This window comes from Agelaius phoeniceus, chromosome 7 (assembly GCF_051311805.1).
Source record: "Agelaius phoeniceus isolate bAgePho1 chromosome 7, bAgePho1.hap1, whole genome shotgun sequence".
NCBI classification, from domain to species: Eukaryota; Metazoa; Chordata; class Aves; order Passeriformes; family Icteridae; genus Agelaius; species Agelaius phoeniceus.
The window spans coordinates 24,146,198-24,163,100 of NC_135271.1; the positions used below are offsets into that span (position 1 = coordinate 24,146,198).

Consider the following 16,903-nt stretch of genomic DNA (forward strand, 5'->3'; position numbering starts at 1 on the left):
CAATGCACATTTCTCTACATTGCTTCTCTTTTGATATCCAGTCAGGTTTTTTTGGGCAACTTTTCTTTTTCCTTATGTTGGACTTGTAAAATGACCCATTTTCGGCAGTTTGGTGAGCCATGGCCTACAAAGGTGCTCTGCTTGAATATCAGCATGACAAGCATTTAAAATGGAAGAATTTTACTGTTTCAGACTTTGTTCTTACTCTTTTACTTTGAGACTTTTTAACAATTTCAAATTTACAGTTATTTATTTTTTTCTTTTTTTTTTTTTTTTCCCATAAGTGGTTGTTGGCTGATTTGGTTTGGGATTTTTTGGGGGTTGAGTTTTATTTGTTTATTGGGGTGAGAAGGGGTGGAGAGGGTCATCTCCCCCCCTCCAAAGTACATTAATCTGTTTATTTTCACTGTGGGGATTAACTATTACATCTGGCAGTGGGTATGGATGTTTATCCGTTTATCTTGCTTTTTGTCTCTGTATCACTGTTTGAGGCCTGCTTGTGTAATAGCCGTGCTCTCATGGGTTTTTTACTGAATACAGCACAGGCAGATTGTACAGGCAATTTTCAGCTACGGAGAGCTCTACAACTTGTACAGTTTGAAGAAATGGTTACATAAATTTCAAATACAGAATTATTAAAACCTACAGCTTGCTTCGTGTTTAGGAGCACGGGAGAAGTTTTCCTTTTTTGACTGGGTTTCCCCCTCAGATCGCATTGCCCCAAACCACCGACCGACGAGAGCAGCGCGGCCGCTTCCCTCAGGCCCAGTCCGACATGGCGGCTCCGACACCGCCCCCTGGCGGCCGTTACCGCTGCCCGCGCGGCGCGAGGGCAGGGCGGGAAAACGGCTGAGGGGAGAGGGGGGCCGGGACAGGGCTGAGGGGAGAGGGAGGACAGGGGCAGTGGTGAAGGGGACCGGGGCAGGGCTGAGGGACAGCCAAATGACCGCGAGGGAAATAAACGCACCGGGGACGGGGACGGGAGGGCGACACACGGCAGGAAAAAACATCCCCTAAAGCACCTGTCCCCAGAAGCAGCAACCGGCGGGTTTCAGGCTGGGAGGCCTCCTTGCCCGCCGTGGAGTAATACAAAAGTAGTACAGTACAAAAATAACACCCAGGGAAAACAGTCTGTCTGCGAGTATCTGGGGACTTACACAGCAGCTTCAAGCACAGCCGCCCTGAGGAATGCAATAGCACCGTCCACACTGCTATGAGAAAAAAGGGAGACATGTAAGGCTTAGGCTTAGCTGTAGGTATTTACCTGATGGTTTTCTCTGATCTCCCAAAGTCTTCAGTCATTTAAATTAATTCTGCTGGAAATATACAAGCGAGTAATTCTCAACTAATCATAACCCTCCTAAAGTTTACCTCAGCAATACCAAAACTACTTTAAAAAGACACTCTGCAAATTAATGTCCCCTTGGGTTCATTTTGAGAAAACTGCCTTGAGAGAGTAACGTTTAAACCAAGTTGAAATGAACCAAATATTAAATTACTAGAACAATTTAAGTAATTAAAACAATTTAGCTTTGGCGTCCAGCCTCTGATCAGGCTGCATGGGGCTTTGTCCACCCAAGTCTGGAGCAGCCCCATACAGCCCCTCAGCCTCCCATCCCAAATCCTCAGACAGAGTGATTTATTTTAAATGGACTAAACAACTGAAAACAAGACAAAGTAGTACCATCATTTCTAACTAGTTTACAGCAATTGTTTAATATATGTTTCATATATGTAAAAACAAGAACTTGGCACCAACATATCTGAAAACTTCATTAACACAAATGCATTAAAAACAATGATATGGAAATGCACTAAGGCATTTCAGTTAAGGCTTCTACAAATATTGTGTGTTCTAGAATTAAACAATTATTTTGTAAACTTGTTCTAAGATTTTACAAGAAACTAAAAGAAAAGCTCACTTAAACTCATATTCCACTGTGAGGCTTAATGGAATGAAAAGTATTTTGTAAAATAGATAATTAGCCATCAAACTGTTTATTGTGCTTTTTATATGGCAACCTGAAAACTCATTAATTTAAATATGTATATGCTCAGACCCTCCTAAAAATATACACTGGAAAGGCAAGCCTGGCTTGAAATACTGATTACATTAAGATCATTAATTCAATCCCTGCTCAACCATATAAAAACTACTATATTTCACAATAAGAATGCATCTGGCTCTTGGCTGGCACCACTTTGTCTAAGGGATAGTTGGAAGGCCAGTTCCTAGTGTTAATGTTAGAAATCAAGCAATGATGTTATCCAATCTTTTCCTGTACTGATATGAGTACATATAGTACTTAGCACAGTTCTGCTCAGCTCTGTATTTTATGGGCAAAATTATACTTCTGACCATACCAAGATGAAAGCAAAATCATGCAGCCATGCCATTAATAATCTCATCTTCAGGAGGTGAGTGACAATGCAAGCAAACACACATCATCAGCAGAAAGCATGGTGGCAAACTATACAGGAACACTTCCTACCTCATCCCTCATCTCCTACAGCCAAATAAATCATGGCAAGAACATCCAGTGCACAACTGAAGGAGATCAGCACCCTGAATCTCTCCATTTTAATGCACAATGCAGTGCCAGCCCTAATTTAGCTCTAGTTTTACAAAAACACAGACACAAGAGCCACAGCAGTTCACTAAAAAGGCTAAGGGCTCCTTCCCACAGCAAACTGAATGCCTCAGAATGCAGCCAACAGCTGTGGAACATCTTTTAGTTCTCATAGATGGCTTTTTCCTCCCTGCCAAGATTACCACAGCATTTAAAAGATGTCACAAACACTGAATTTTTGAATAACTTAAATTTGCTGAATGGACACAAGTCCTCAACAGGGCAGCAACAGCTGCCCTGACATTCCCATGTTTGTTTTGAAGCAACTCGGGTAACAGCACAAAGTTAGCACAGAAAGCATTGAAAGCTCTTTGACATCTCCTTTCAAGTCTTATCTGGCTACTCTTAACTTCACTACTAAAAAAGTTCAGTAATTCTTCAGTGAACTTTGACAAGTGCTCCCCTTTTACAACCACCCACAGACACACTTATTAAATCAAACAAGGCAAAATCAATATATGTTAAGTAACACATACAAAGAAGTTTTGGGCTTTAGGTGATCTTTTCTCGATAAATGGTTTTCAAACTAGACCTTATCTGTTTACTAAGGAGATTGTTTCTTCCTGCAATATATCTGTATTTTTTCACATCTGCAATGCTTTCATTTTGCCACTTTAATATAAAGGAAAAGGGTGAATCTTGTCAGCAAAACCCACTGCCTGCCACAATTACTGCTACGTCACTGCATAGAAGGTGGGTTGCTGCAGACACTTTGGGTTGATTTAATAAGCATTTTCTTGTAATTGTAGGAAGAAACTTCCCATTCTATCCTAACACAAAACAACAATTTGGAAGAAAACAATCTCCATCAAAATAGGTAGGAACATTTTTAACATCTGTGAAATCCAAGTTTGTTTATAAAGAGCAGTGAATAAAAGGATTGCTCTTGCCATACCAGATGAGGAGAAATTAGAACACTATTCTTGTGAGTGGCTTTGGAATAGTTACACTTCCTGACTGTAAGAAATTACAGGACACGGATACATCCTATTGGCAACACAAAAACACCCTGTTTGATGAGAAGATGTATTTAGCTGACCAAACCTTTGCAACATTAAAACTTCTTTGTCTTTTATCTACATCAGCCTATAAGAGCTTGTTATCATCAAGATTTTTGTCAAGATTAAAAAAGTGGATTTTAATAATCCTCTTTTATAGATTATTTAAAAAAATCCCTGTCAATTTAATCTTTTATTCTAGAAAAATATTTTATGACAAATAAATGTAGATTATTTTAAGATTACTAACTTGGTGGGGTTTATGCTTGCTAACTGTTTTGTTATAAATTTTCCTTAGGCTACTTTTATTGTAAGATTTTTTTTAATCTCTAGAAAATGTTTAACCAAATCAGATAAGCTAACTGCAGTTTGCATTAGTAACAAAGCAGGTTGTTGAAGAGTTTACAGCAGTCAAAAAAGCACTGAGCACCTGATCTGCATCCCTCTAGTGTCTTTGGCTATGTAGGTAGCAGTATTTACAAAATCACCTTGACTTTATGCACTAGGGATAATCTACTTTGTAAAATAAAAACCAAAAGTATAAAAGTTTTCAATCACATTTGGAAACTGTAACATACATAAAAAGTTCAACATTAAATATATACAATATAAAAATACATTTTTTCTTTATGAAAATTATAATACATAGCTATAATATACAACATGTTGAGCCATCAGTCACAGCTACAATATATGCAGATTATTGTTCCACACTTATGGCTGGACTCTGGGTATGACATCTCCATGAGGAAATTCCTCAATTTCAGAGTGAAACATCAATTCTAAAAGAGGAAGGAGAGAATTATGTTTTCTTTGAAAACTTTCACTGAATACAATTCTATTACTCCTGAAAAGTACCCTGGCATTCCCCCAAGCCTCCTGCTTTTCTTCCCAATGATATCATCAACAACTCAGCGATGGCAAGGGCCACCAATATTTTTAGAAAACTACTGCTGCTCCCCAAAATTGACAGAATTGGTGACAATGTTAGCAGTAGATCATGTGTAGTACCATTGTGCACTCAACGTGGACACTGAAACACAACTCTGAATTAGACCGAGGGATTATTAAAGTTTTGAGAGTGTCAGACTCAGGAAGGAAAGACTTCTCTTTAGAGACTGGTTCATTTTTACAAGTCTTTGCTCTGTGTCTGACAGTGGTAAATTAGCATATCCTATCCTTAGCAGACTAAACTTTCTCTACTGTTTGGAATAAGTACTAATCAATTTCTCTCTAGAAATTTCTCAAGTGATTTTCCAGTCTTAGTAGGCACATGTAAGTATCAAAAAATTTAATCAAAACCTGAGTAAAATTCTGCCACTAGATTGTGTAGGTCTTTATTATTTATGGGTTTAAAATATGATTTAAACATCTATCATAAATTTTATCATTGAGGACTGTAAAGGCTGCCACTTAGTTGTCTGGGGTTTTTTAACTCATTAAATGATTTCTTAGAAATAAACACAGTAACTGGAGCCAGCTGAAATACAAACGCCCGTACATTAAAATTCAAAAGTAATTTGAAAAGGCCTGTTGAATCCTCAGCCTCCAAACACATATCTGTGCTTCAATTCATGGTGTTCTTAGGATACGTTTTGACTTTAAAGTTGAAACTTAGGATTTTTATGTACAGCATCCCTTCAAGTGACAGGCTGCACGCACTTGACAGGAACACTGAGTTAGGACACACCTTTTGGACCCCAGGTGGAACACAAAAGGAAGAAGGCCCAGTTTCCAGCCAAGTTTATTCAATGAGAAGAACTTGCTTCCCCCTCCTCCAGCCTGGACCAGCACAAGCAGTCCTCATCTGAAGTACTGTGCTGCAAGCACAAATCTAACTTTTCAAAGCTAGGGAGTTCCCAAAACTACTGCAATGTCCTATTGAAAATAATACTGAACTTGTATCCCATTTAGCACTTGCAGAAGGAACATTAATAACACTAGGGAGTTTTCTAAGACACACTAGGGAGTTTTCTAAGACACACATAGGATAAATACATTTCAAATACTTAAAATACTATTAAAGTATTTTAAATTATTTTTCTCGTCATTGAAAAGAGACATTCTGTAATGTTTCCAAATTCACGTTGCTTCAGACAGGACAAATAAAACTTTTCTTTTTAAATTAATGTTTGTAATACCAAACACAGACACCAGCATCCTAAGAAGCATTTGCCGTGCAAGGTTGCTAGGAGATACTTGTTCTTCCTCAGTCACAAAATTTCTCAGGACTAGTCCTGAACACCAAATGCATAGCACAGCAGATAAAAACTCAACAACTTGAATAAACAACATTTTGCCTATTAATGTGTCCTACCTTCACTGTGGTCTAGCTCTGGTCGGGAACTTAAGAAGATCCAACTCGTCCCAACTAGAACAGACACTACGAGATTCACCACAACCCACGAATGAACAATTTCTGCCTCTGTACCTGCGGTCCTGGGAAAGGCACATCAAACCATCAGTCATCACTGGTGCACAGAAACTACAATAAGAATTGCAGCAGAATAACATCAAAATAAGTTTTCTAAGCCAGATGTGAAAAGAGAGCTACTCGTACCATCTTTTACAATGCAAGACCATCATGATGGTCTTGCATTGCAAAGGCCTGGTAAAGAGAACAATTACCCAAGATCACAGAAACCCTAAACCTCCACCGCCCCTAAAAACTAACTGCCCAAACCAGCAAATTTTCACATAAATGCTTTTGTTCTACTCCTCCTGGTTTACTTTAAAAATTCCTGCTACCAGAATTTGAGTCCATTAATAGGTACTCAGAAAGGAACAGCTTTGGATGGGATCACCTAACATGAAAGGATGGTTTATATTTAAATGCCAGCTGTGTCTGCTAAGCCCATGCAGCCTGTGGCAGACTCCTTCAAAGACTGTTGACTGTCTACAGAATGTCCTGCCCTTGAACCCAAAATGGTTACTTACCTCAGTAGGGTCCCACTCTCAAACAAGAGATTCTTAAGGTTCCTGCCAGATGACATTTCCAGCATCTTTCCAACTCTTGTTTGAGGTATAATGGATTTGCAAACAACATGACCAAACTCATCCCTGAGTTTTTAGTTTTCAGTGAAAGTATCAAATATTCAGGACAATCTCAAAGGTAGGTTCAGAAATAAAATCCTTCAATAGTTTCTTACATATCTTGTACAATCTCTTCAATCTGCCAGTTTGACAAGGTCCCTAAGTGAGCTATGTTATAATTTATGGATTATTATTCCTTGTTTCCTACCAGATACTGCCATTTTCCGAAGGTGGCGTGTAGAGGTGGATTCTGTCACACGTCATCTGCTGGCTTAAGGATAAGATAAGAGCAGCAAAGTACACTGGAAGAAATGGAATTAGTAGTGTCAGATATAAATCCCAAAATGCTGTCTCATCATGACTTGGCACTAATCACTGCATTTTCTTTCCTTCTACTCCTCTGCCTCCAATCATAGTATGCTTTAATTAATTCTCTTCTCTTTAACATTCCCCTGACCTATCAAAATCTGGTTTCTGCACCTTTGCAATCCATGAACTAAATCAGACTTACATTTTGTGATTCTGTTTTTTTGCTAGTTTTGTGTTCTATATTCAGAAATGGAAAAGAACTACCTCACTAACAATCCCACTAATGCTACTATTGGAAATGCTTTTAAAAATATGGAACAAAGTGTTTATGGCCATTGCTATTATCAACTACTGAGCAAGTCATTTATTCCAAAGCAGAAAATAACCTGGGAGGAAGATTGCAGTAAAAAGAGTATGAAGGAGTTTTACATTTACCATATTTTCTGGACAGCTTCCCATCCACTTCAAATACTTACAGAAAGAAGCTAGTGCTGCTGGGTCTAGGGTCAGAAAGCCCCTCAGTGCAACTGATGCTTTTGCCAGATCAATCCTGATAACAAAATCAAGAGTCATTAACACAGCCCAGTAAGACAATGATATTGTTCCTCTAACAGCATTCTATTGTTCTTTTACTTTTTGCAAGGTATTTTTTTCTGCCTCTGTAACAGTGCCTTAATCTACAACTATATCCACCCACATGGCAATGGTTCCCGTTATGTCAATTCCAGAACGAAGGAGGATGTTCCATGAGGTTTCCCACTGCAGACCTTTCTGAAACAGGGAGAACCTGGGGACATCTGTCCCCTCTAATCCTTGCCATTCAGTTCAGTGGCCATGCTAATGTAACTGCTTACAGGAGCAAATGTGAATAACTTGGGACTCCTCCCTGCCATCCTGGGAGGGAAAGAAGTCACAATTTTTTCATAGCACCAACTCCCCAGTGGCTCATCCTACCTGTAACTAAAAGAAACATTTGTAACATCCATTAATTTAGTCTAGTTAATGACCTTTTTTGAGCTTCTTTCTTTTCATTCCCACTCTTAGTCTGTAATGCAGAAGCCCCAGCTAAGCCAGGGAAACTGTTCACTCAGCTGTGCTTCACACCTGACTAGGCAATGGATTCATATGAAAGTGAACCTGATAGAAATATTTGTTGCACTCCACCCCTTTTCAGAGTCCCACCACAAAAAACAAGTCAGCTCTTACATTTGTTTCACCACCTCATCCCACTAACAGCAGGGTGACATTGTGACATTGAAGTAGGGTGCAAGCACCAGACAGAAATGATTACCACAGGTCTGGATGCACAAGTACACCCTTCTGTGTTTAGTCAGCCATGTGAAAAATCATTCATTGAGTATATCAATTAAATCATCAACAGCAAATCAACATGTGCCAAAGGAGAAAGGAACATAATGTACACAAATTATATATATACACCTTTCAAATACAAATATGTTTTACCTGTCAAAGGCTGAGACTGTACTGATAGACAGCAAAAAGTAGAACAAACTTTGAGCTGGGTATGCTATTGTCTTATACTGCTCAAGCAGGTTAGAAACCATGGAAAGCTCATTTCCTGCCAAAATGTAGATAACCACGATGTTCCATACAGCATAACCAGCAAGGAAGCCATGGGTGAAGAGGCCCAAGACCCTGAATGGAGGAAAGAACATTAGACCAGTTTTAACATCTTGAATTAGCTATAGACAGAAAAGGCCCATGAATCCATCTATTCAACCCTGCTTTTCAAGGCCTTTCAGAGATGCTTTTTCTGATCTAGTTTAAAAAAGTCTAAGCAAGAGTTCTGTTTGCTCCTGTCACACCAGATGCACCAGAATCTGAGCACTTAAAGAAAACAAACATGTTTTGCCTTCCCTTCATTACAGCCACAGGCATCAAATACTTTCACCTGTAGCTGTCTGTAGTTTCCCAAGACCACTGTCCCTTGCACTCACACAACATTCTAACTTGTCTCCAAGGCAATCTCTTCAATATCCTCTTTGCTAAGTAAAAGCTTGAGCACAGGCTCATGCACAGGCTTCCAGCTAAAATACACCACAGAAGAACATGGCTGTTATCTTCCCATTTCTCTATTACAAAACAATTGCATATTTAAAAAGTAATGGTTTTGCTATTATGTGCAAGCTTATTCCCCCAGTTCAATTTCACTCCTCCCTCTTTCCCCCCAGCCAGGATTTTTATTTGAGAACTATCTGAATTCAGACATTTTTATTCTGGTAATACACATGATGGGTAAGTCCTACTTTCTAACACATTTCTCTAGGTAAATAATGCTTTGGTTATCAGCTCAACCCCTTGCTATTGGGATTTTGTCTGAATCTTTGCAATATGGCTTTCTTGGTTTCTTTCTATAAGCTGTATTTCACATGTGATGTCTACACTGGAAATTCATAATCTTGACAACAAATACCAAAAGCTAGAGGACTGATAAACTTTATACCTGTTGAATCCAGAACGACCATTTATTAGGAATATCCCAAAGAAATAAAAATACACCACAACTGTAGAGGAAAGACACTAATTTTCAGGGAGGAAAAAACTGCCAAAAACTCAAGCCAAACCCCTGATTTATGTTTATTTACATCAGAACATTTATCTTTCACCTGAAACTTCGGTGCACTGAGAGGGCAACATCTCTAGTAGTCCATGAAGCCTTCACATCCAAAAGTACATTGATATTTTCAGTGGTTTTAATCAATTCTGCACGGTCAGTTGCATGAAAACGCCCTGAAAGGATAAGGAGATCAGTTTTAGAGAGCTCTGTTTCCTTTCACCATCATTTCTACATTAATGCTTATTAGTGTTAAAAAGCTGCTAAGAAGCATCAGAAATTTCTTCTCCCCGCTTCCTGCCCTTTGTCAGCTTACACTGATACAGGATGCCTCTGGTCAAAATGATGCATCCTGGTGGGTCAGGTTATGGAGTTAACAATGTGCAAAGCACTTTGGGAAACGACTCAGTGTTCCCTGGGACAAAAAACCCCCAAACTAAAACAACAGAAAAACACAAACGCCCTGCAAAAAACTTCCACTTGAAAGAATTTTTGTAATTGTTTCTTCTCAAGGTACTGTGACAATATTAAGTCAAAAAAGCTCAGCTGGGTACTTTGAAACCTTTTTCACTCCCACCGTGGAATTAAAAAATCAAACAAATAGATCAGCACAGCAACACCACTATTCACTGTTGAAAAATTATCATGTGCATTTATTTCCAAATAATTTCTGATTTGGAAAACTTTTTAAAAAATTCTTCCCAATACTACAGTATTTAGATTTTAGATACAATAATGCTTCTTCTAATTGCAAGAATGTTCTTAAATTACTTAAATCACAATATGAACTCACGATTTTTTTCAACAAACACTTTGCTAACAGGCTGACTAATTCCAGTGGGAGCAGCAAACACAGGCTGCTGATCTGGGCTCTTTCTGTGCTCATCTTCAATGATGTCTTCCTCCTCCACTTCCAGCTCATTGGAGCTCACTTCGGCTGGCCGAGGTTTCCTGTTGGCACAAAACACACAGTGGGACAAAGAATAGGAGATAATGTGTAAAATCCAAAGGCTCGTTTAACATGCCTAACCTGATTGATAAGAAGCCATCAGACTATGACCTGCATAATATTATCCTGTTCATAATTTTAAGGACTAAAGTTCCCATGGAGGTAGTTGACTAAAATCATAAGATTAATTCCATATCAAGGGATTAATGATTAGAACATATTAAAATAAAACATATTAGAATAATTGGGAAAAAACTGCTAACTTTGGTATAATTAAGATAGTAAGAATGATAGAAGGCAGTTCCAAATTCTAATTTCTTCATGTCTGTGACTGAACTATTAGGCTCATGAAAATGTATTTAGAGCTGTGATGCATCCAGGTATGCATAGAATGAAGAAGTGAAAAAACCCTTAAGCCTGGAAAGAACTGTGCACAGGCTGAATGGTACTGTGGGCTGCAAGATTTTACATTTTTGCCAAATGACAATGTAAAATACTCCTGAGCCACATTCACTGCTACAGTTAGTCCAGACCATGAGCTCTACTAGTTTTGTCTCACTTTGTCCTTTTTCTCTGTTTGCGGATCACCGTTTCTTCAGCTTCAGGGACATCCATGCCATTTCCATTCTGAAATAGGGATGCCACATTCTGCTGGGTAAAAGAGGTCTCAGAATCTGAAGATAAAAAAAACACAACCCAACATGAAAGTTTTAGAGCTTTCATAAAAATGGAATACATTCACCTAAATACATAAATAGCTATGATATAAAAGGAGTGGCAAATAAATAATGATGTGAGCTTTGAATGATGTTAAGTACTACATAATTTCCAAAACTGTATATCCATTATTTTCATGGAGGTTTGTACCCTATGAAATCTGAAACCAGAAAGTGAAACTCTAAGCTACCACCGACCCAGAAATTACTTTCAGCTGTTTTAGGTAAAGAAGCACATGAAGTGTTTCAAACCTAAATACACGTGGTCCAGTAATATTTCTGTGTTCCCAAGTTTTATTCACTTCTCTTTCCCATCTACCACTATCTCACGTACCAGTAGGTACTTTCTTCTTCTTGCGTTTCCTCTGAGGAGGGGCATCAGGGGGCTCAGGGGTCAGGGGCTCGCTGCTTTCAGACTGCCGACGAACTGCTGCTTGCACAATGCCATCTACAAACCACAGGAAAAGAGCCAGCAGCCTGAACTCAGAGCCACTGAGAAACAGGCAAAAGAAAGTACCATTTACTACGGTACCTTCAACATTTACTATGTTGTCGCCCAGCTGAGCAACAACTGAGATGAAAATTGGCTACAGAAAATGTAAGAGATGAGAATCAATGATGAGAAGTAGAAATATACAAAGGTATTTCACAGTAAAACAGTATCATGTTCAGGAGAGAATTTAAGTATCCAAGAAGCTGCACAATTCCCATTTGGGCATACAGCAGAGGACTGCCTGAAAAGAATCCATCACTGGAAAGAACTACACCTCTGTATTTTCTTTTCTATGTGCAAAAATTATAATGCAAGAGGCAAGAAAAAAAGTAATAGTTTATTACAAGGTGATCCACACAGATATGTGCTAAGGCGAAATGGCATCACATCAAAGGAAAATTTAAATGCTAAACATACAGCACAAGAATAAAAAAAGGAGCAGAAAAAATCCACTGAAGGATATTTACTCCAGTCTGAGCGATTAATTATTATACTTGGAGAAATTATATTTCTATGAAAGGTTAAAATAAATCCATATTATAGTGCAGTAACATCATGATCAGATGCAGAAAGACAGAATTACTTCTCCATTTTACATCGCACCTGCTTTTTAATACCACCTTCAAGGACTGCAATTTTTATGGTAACAACTGAATCTTTATATCCACTTCAAAGTCAAGTTTACCCACCTTTTATAAACCGTTATTCTGCAAAAATGTAAAAGCAACCAGCAAATAATAATCTTTTACAGTCAAGTCTTCAGTGATAATGAAGTGATTAACTTGTGACTTTATTTGGCCAAGAGTGAAATTGAACCAGACTGGTAAATTAGTTCATTCAAAAATTCAATGCTTGACACATTCAACATAAGCAGTTTACAGCTGGAAATGTCTACTTAACGAATTATGCAAAGAAGTTAGAAAGGAAAAAATGGAAAGAATAAAAGAACAGTTTTTAGTCTTGGCAGGACCTTACCTAATGGAGTCTTTCCTTTGGGTTTCCTTTTTTTGGGACGACTGAGTGGAATTTCATCTGCATAACACAAAACAGAAGTATGGGAGCACAGCAAGGAAAAACCTCAATTTCCTTTTTATAACAGCCATCCTATTGCAAGTTAAGAAATACATTCTTTTTTACAAGTTATGACATCCTTTGTTTTTACAGGTAAGATGACAATTCACCAGTTCACACAAGGAGGAGTACAGAAGATGGTAGGAGAACAGCGTAAAAAAATCAGAGTAAGAAGTCTTACATGCAGAACAGGCACAATACATACATGCATGTGTGTTAAGTGATAAACTGAAATACTCTGAATAATGCTCTGAAAAAGAAACTTATTCTTTAAAGCACAGCGACAGCACTTCAATTACCTTGATGGAAATAGCTAACAGTAAAGAGAGCAAAGAAAAACAACAGTTCTAACAATGCACAGGTATCCAGTTTAAATAATCAGCCTGCATTCAGGAAAAGTATAAGGCTCTCTCTATCTTTAAAGAGAGAATGAGTGGCACCAAAAGGAACTACCAATGTTTGTAGCTCTCCTTAATAACTCACCTTGGCTTCCACTTCATATTGAAGAAAGAAAGTTGTTGACAAGCAGCGTAAAAAGATGAAAAGAAAGTTAGCTTTGAATCAATTACAATTCACAACCATGAAATTCACACTGCTTTATGGTTAATTTATGGTTAATTTCCTTATCCCCCTCCTCTTTAGGAGCAGATGTGTATAGCAGGGTTAAGGGTACAAAGCAATCAGCAAGATTCAACTTTGTTGGTGACTACGCACAGTTCCTTGATTGGCTAGCTGTGGATCAGATTAAAAGCTTTAATCACCTGGCTAATTAAAACTTGTCTTATTGCCTGGTATATAACAAACCAACAGAAGTTATGAAACATTTGAGCTCATACATCACTAAAAAGACATTATCTGTCGACAATCATAAAACATCACATTTACTTGCAGGTACTTTGAAGGAATTCTGAAGTACCATCCCATAAAAACTATATAATTGCTTTTCCTTTCACACTGAAAAAAAGCCCAATTTTTTCCCTATACTACATCAAACTAATAGAGACCTAACTCCCTAATAAAGAATATCTAGCCTAATTCCAGAAATTCCTGGTTTTAAGTATTTGTGATTCAAATAAACTAAAGAACACATAATAAAAGAGGGATGAAGAAGAGATTAAAGTTAACAACAATTAAGCTATACTAGACATTCAAATTGGAATATTTATCTAAAAGTTTTTAAAAGGTTTATCTCTCATGAGTATTAAAACTGAGGTAATATGGTAAAATTTCTTGGCTTTTATAAAACTTTAAAATGTTTTGCATTCCATGTAAAGCATTTTGGGACAATAAATTAGCAAGAGAAGCAATTTTACTGCTCAGATGTTGATGAAACTTATTTCTTTTAATGTTACTACTTTCAAAATCTGCATTACAGCATCATGATCAGTTCCACAGAATGCAATGATTTTACCTTGGCACTGGAGGAAGGGCACGAGGTGGGCACTGAAAGACAAGAGAGAGACAAAAGTCAGCTTCTGCCAGTATGAAACCACTTCTGAGAAAACAGCTTCAGATCAGAACATTCAAGGTATGTTTTGCTCTGTATGCCTCCTAAATGGCCAAACATTCCTAATGGAGATGTGATATAAAAGCAGGATGTAAAAGATGCTGGACTAATATGCCTTTACCAGAGTTCTGATGAGCACTGCAGTAGGAAGATACAGCTAAGCTTTGTGTGTGAGAAACAGCTTGCATTACAGCTTCAATAATTTTCACTTTTCATGTCAGGTACCACTTTCACTAGAAAGCTTATTAGTCATTCTATTTAAATAAATATAAAATATTGTAATAAATTATGCATTCAGTACAATTTTACAGTATACGACATGAGCTGAGCATTTTCTATTAATGAAAATGTAAATTCAGAACAATAAGAAATAAAAGGAAACAAGCTCACTTATGAAAATACTTTAAAATAAACTTATGAAAATACTTTATAAAATATCATTTTTCCATATAATTTTGAACATATTTACCAGCAGGTCAAACACCTAAAATCTAAAAGGATCTCCAGATAATCTGAAACTGAGCTCGTACCTTTCTCTTATCCAGAAAAAGGAGTTAACTTTCAGATTTTGTATTACACAATTATATTGGAAGAATATACACAAAAAAGTATTTCCCATGCTCAGAAAATTCAGATACCAGAAATAAAAAGGGCCGTAAACCTGGTAAGACTCAAGGATCCACAAACTCACCACTTGTTTCTTTCCCATATCATCTGAAGTCGTTCCCTGGAAGAGGCACTGTGAACTGGTCTAGGCTCCCTCACGCTGCTCACATTGAACCTCAGCTAATTCTGAACTAAAAATAAACTTCAGGCAGCCAGGATTAGCTGGAGCTGAACCCTTCTGCCCCGGGGTTAGGACCCAGAACTACTCCCATGTGAAACAAGGGCAGGTTGTTCAATGGCAGCAAATATTACTTGCACTAACAAACCCTTCACTCTGCATGCTGGCACAGGTTCCTATAAGCAAGTTTTACATTGGTTTGTTTACCCAAAGCAAAGGAGATGCTTCGTGCAAGGCAGGGTTTGTGGGATTAGACCTCAAATCTCTCACTTGGATTTTGGCCATGCTGAAGACTGACAGCAAGTGCCACTTACACAGGTAGAGAACTGCACACCCTAAGTGGCACCCTGCAAAGTGGTGGGCACTGGTCACACTATATTGGTGCACCATAAGTGAAAAAAATATTGGTAAAGGTCAGATCGCATTACTTTTATTGTTTTCAACATTCTTGTGGCAGTAAATAGTAAATATTTAGGATACTTGGTATTTAAAAAACCCTAAAAGCTAAAAACCCCATAAAAACAAACAAAAGCCACAAACCTTTTATACAGCATTCACTGCCTATGCAGTAGTAATTCTACACTCAGTAGTACCTCTTTATTTTATTGCCTTCTACAAAACAACTGGCAAGTGCATTGATTTCTGTATCATTTATTCCTTGCAACACAGGAAACCCTATGCAAGCAGCCAGTCGTAAACACTCATCTGTCCATCTGTGTGCCAGTCCCCAACTCTGCCATAGAGCTATCAGCTTTGCCTATTTGAAGTTTCACACAGAAGTAACTCACCCCAAATTTCACAGAAAGGGTGAGTTTGCGGACAGGTTCCCATGGACATTTTGTTATGGGCAGAAGAGCCGCTGAGTGCTCTAAAGTGTCCCGAAACCAAGAGACTCCGACAAACCAGGCAGCCACTGCCTCGGTCAAACCCTGTGTTTGCAAGCCTGAGCCAGGCTACGAGACAGTGGGACGCACCTGGAAACTCGGGGAAAAACAAACTACCCAGCTCCCCGGGTATCCTTTCCAGGATGCGGAGAAGGAAAGGTTTAAATGTCCAGAAGGTTTAAAAACCCTGAAGCAGCCTTCACAGATTTGTTAAAGCCGTGCAGATTTTTTTTTTTTTGAGAGGTTTATATGAAAAAATACAACGAGGAAATGCTTGTTTGCTTCCGCAACAAAGATGGACAGAAAAGTGCGACCCTACGGCCGGTTACATTCCCCCCCTCCCGCGGGATGCAGCAGGGCGGGCATGCGGGAGCCGCGCTACGAGGGCGCTCCGCTCCCGCGCCGCGCTTCAGCTCCGCCTCCGGAGCAGCAGCTGTGGCGGGGAGCGCCCCGCCACATCCCTTCAACAACAGCGCTCAGGTGGGCCAAGCTCCCGCCGCCGGACCCCCCGCGCTGCAGCCCCACGGAGGGGTTCGCGCCCCCCTCCCGCTCCGGCCCCACCACCCCCTCACCACGCCGGGGCCCGCCCGCCGCGCCGCCATGGGCCGCGCCCGCCCAGCTCCGGCTCTGCGGGGAGGAGCCGCTGCTCCTTCCGCCCCGCCTCGCCCCGCGGCTGCGCACCCCAGCGCCGGGAGGGCCGGCTTCCCTCTGCCGTGGCTGCGCGCGCGTCCGCCTTGGCGGTGTTTGGTCGGAGTGAGCGCAGCTCCGCGGCCCCGAGCGGTAGTCGTCGTCTCTCGGCCTGCAGACAAGCAAAATCAAGGGGAAAAGGGTTCTGGACTACTTCAGCTTGTAGCTAGGGTCTCAAACTGATAAATGAAGTAATCGGAAAAAACAAAACAAAGCACCAAAAAAGTAAGAAATAATACATGGAAAAAAGACAAAGAGTCGACAAAT

General features: G+C 39.3%; 1 protein-coding gene across 1 annotated transcript; it reads right to left on the minus strand.

Moving 5' to 3' along the window:
- Positions 1–1,689: 1,689 nt before the first annotated feature.
- Positions 1,690–16,566, minus strand: TMEM237 (transmembrane protein 237). The gene is made up of 13 exons (XM_077181265.1): positions 16,522–16,566; positions 14,186–14,217; positions 13,258–13,268; positions 12,679–12,735; positions 11,545–11,658; positions 11,054–11,168; positions 10,339–10,496; positions 9,598–9,721; positions 8,435–8,626; positions 7,447–7,520; positions 6,870–6,963; positions 5,946–6,067; positions 1,690–4,410 (listed from the first exon to the last, which is right to left on the minus strand). The coding sequence occupies exons 1-13, from the start codon at positions 16,549–16,551 to the stop codon at positions 4,343–4,345; spliced, it is 1,191 nt and encodes a 396-aa protein (XP_077037380.1). The 5' UTR covers positions 16,552–16,566; the 3' UTR covers positions 1,690–4,342.
- Positions 16,567–16,903: the final 337 nt, after the last annotated feature.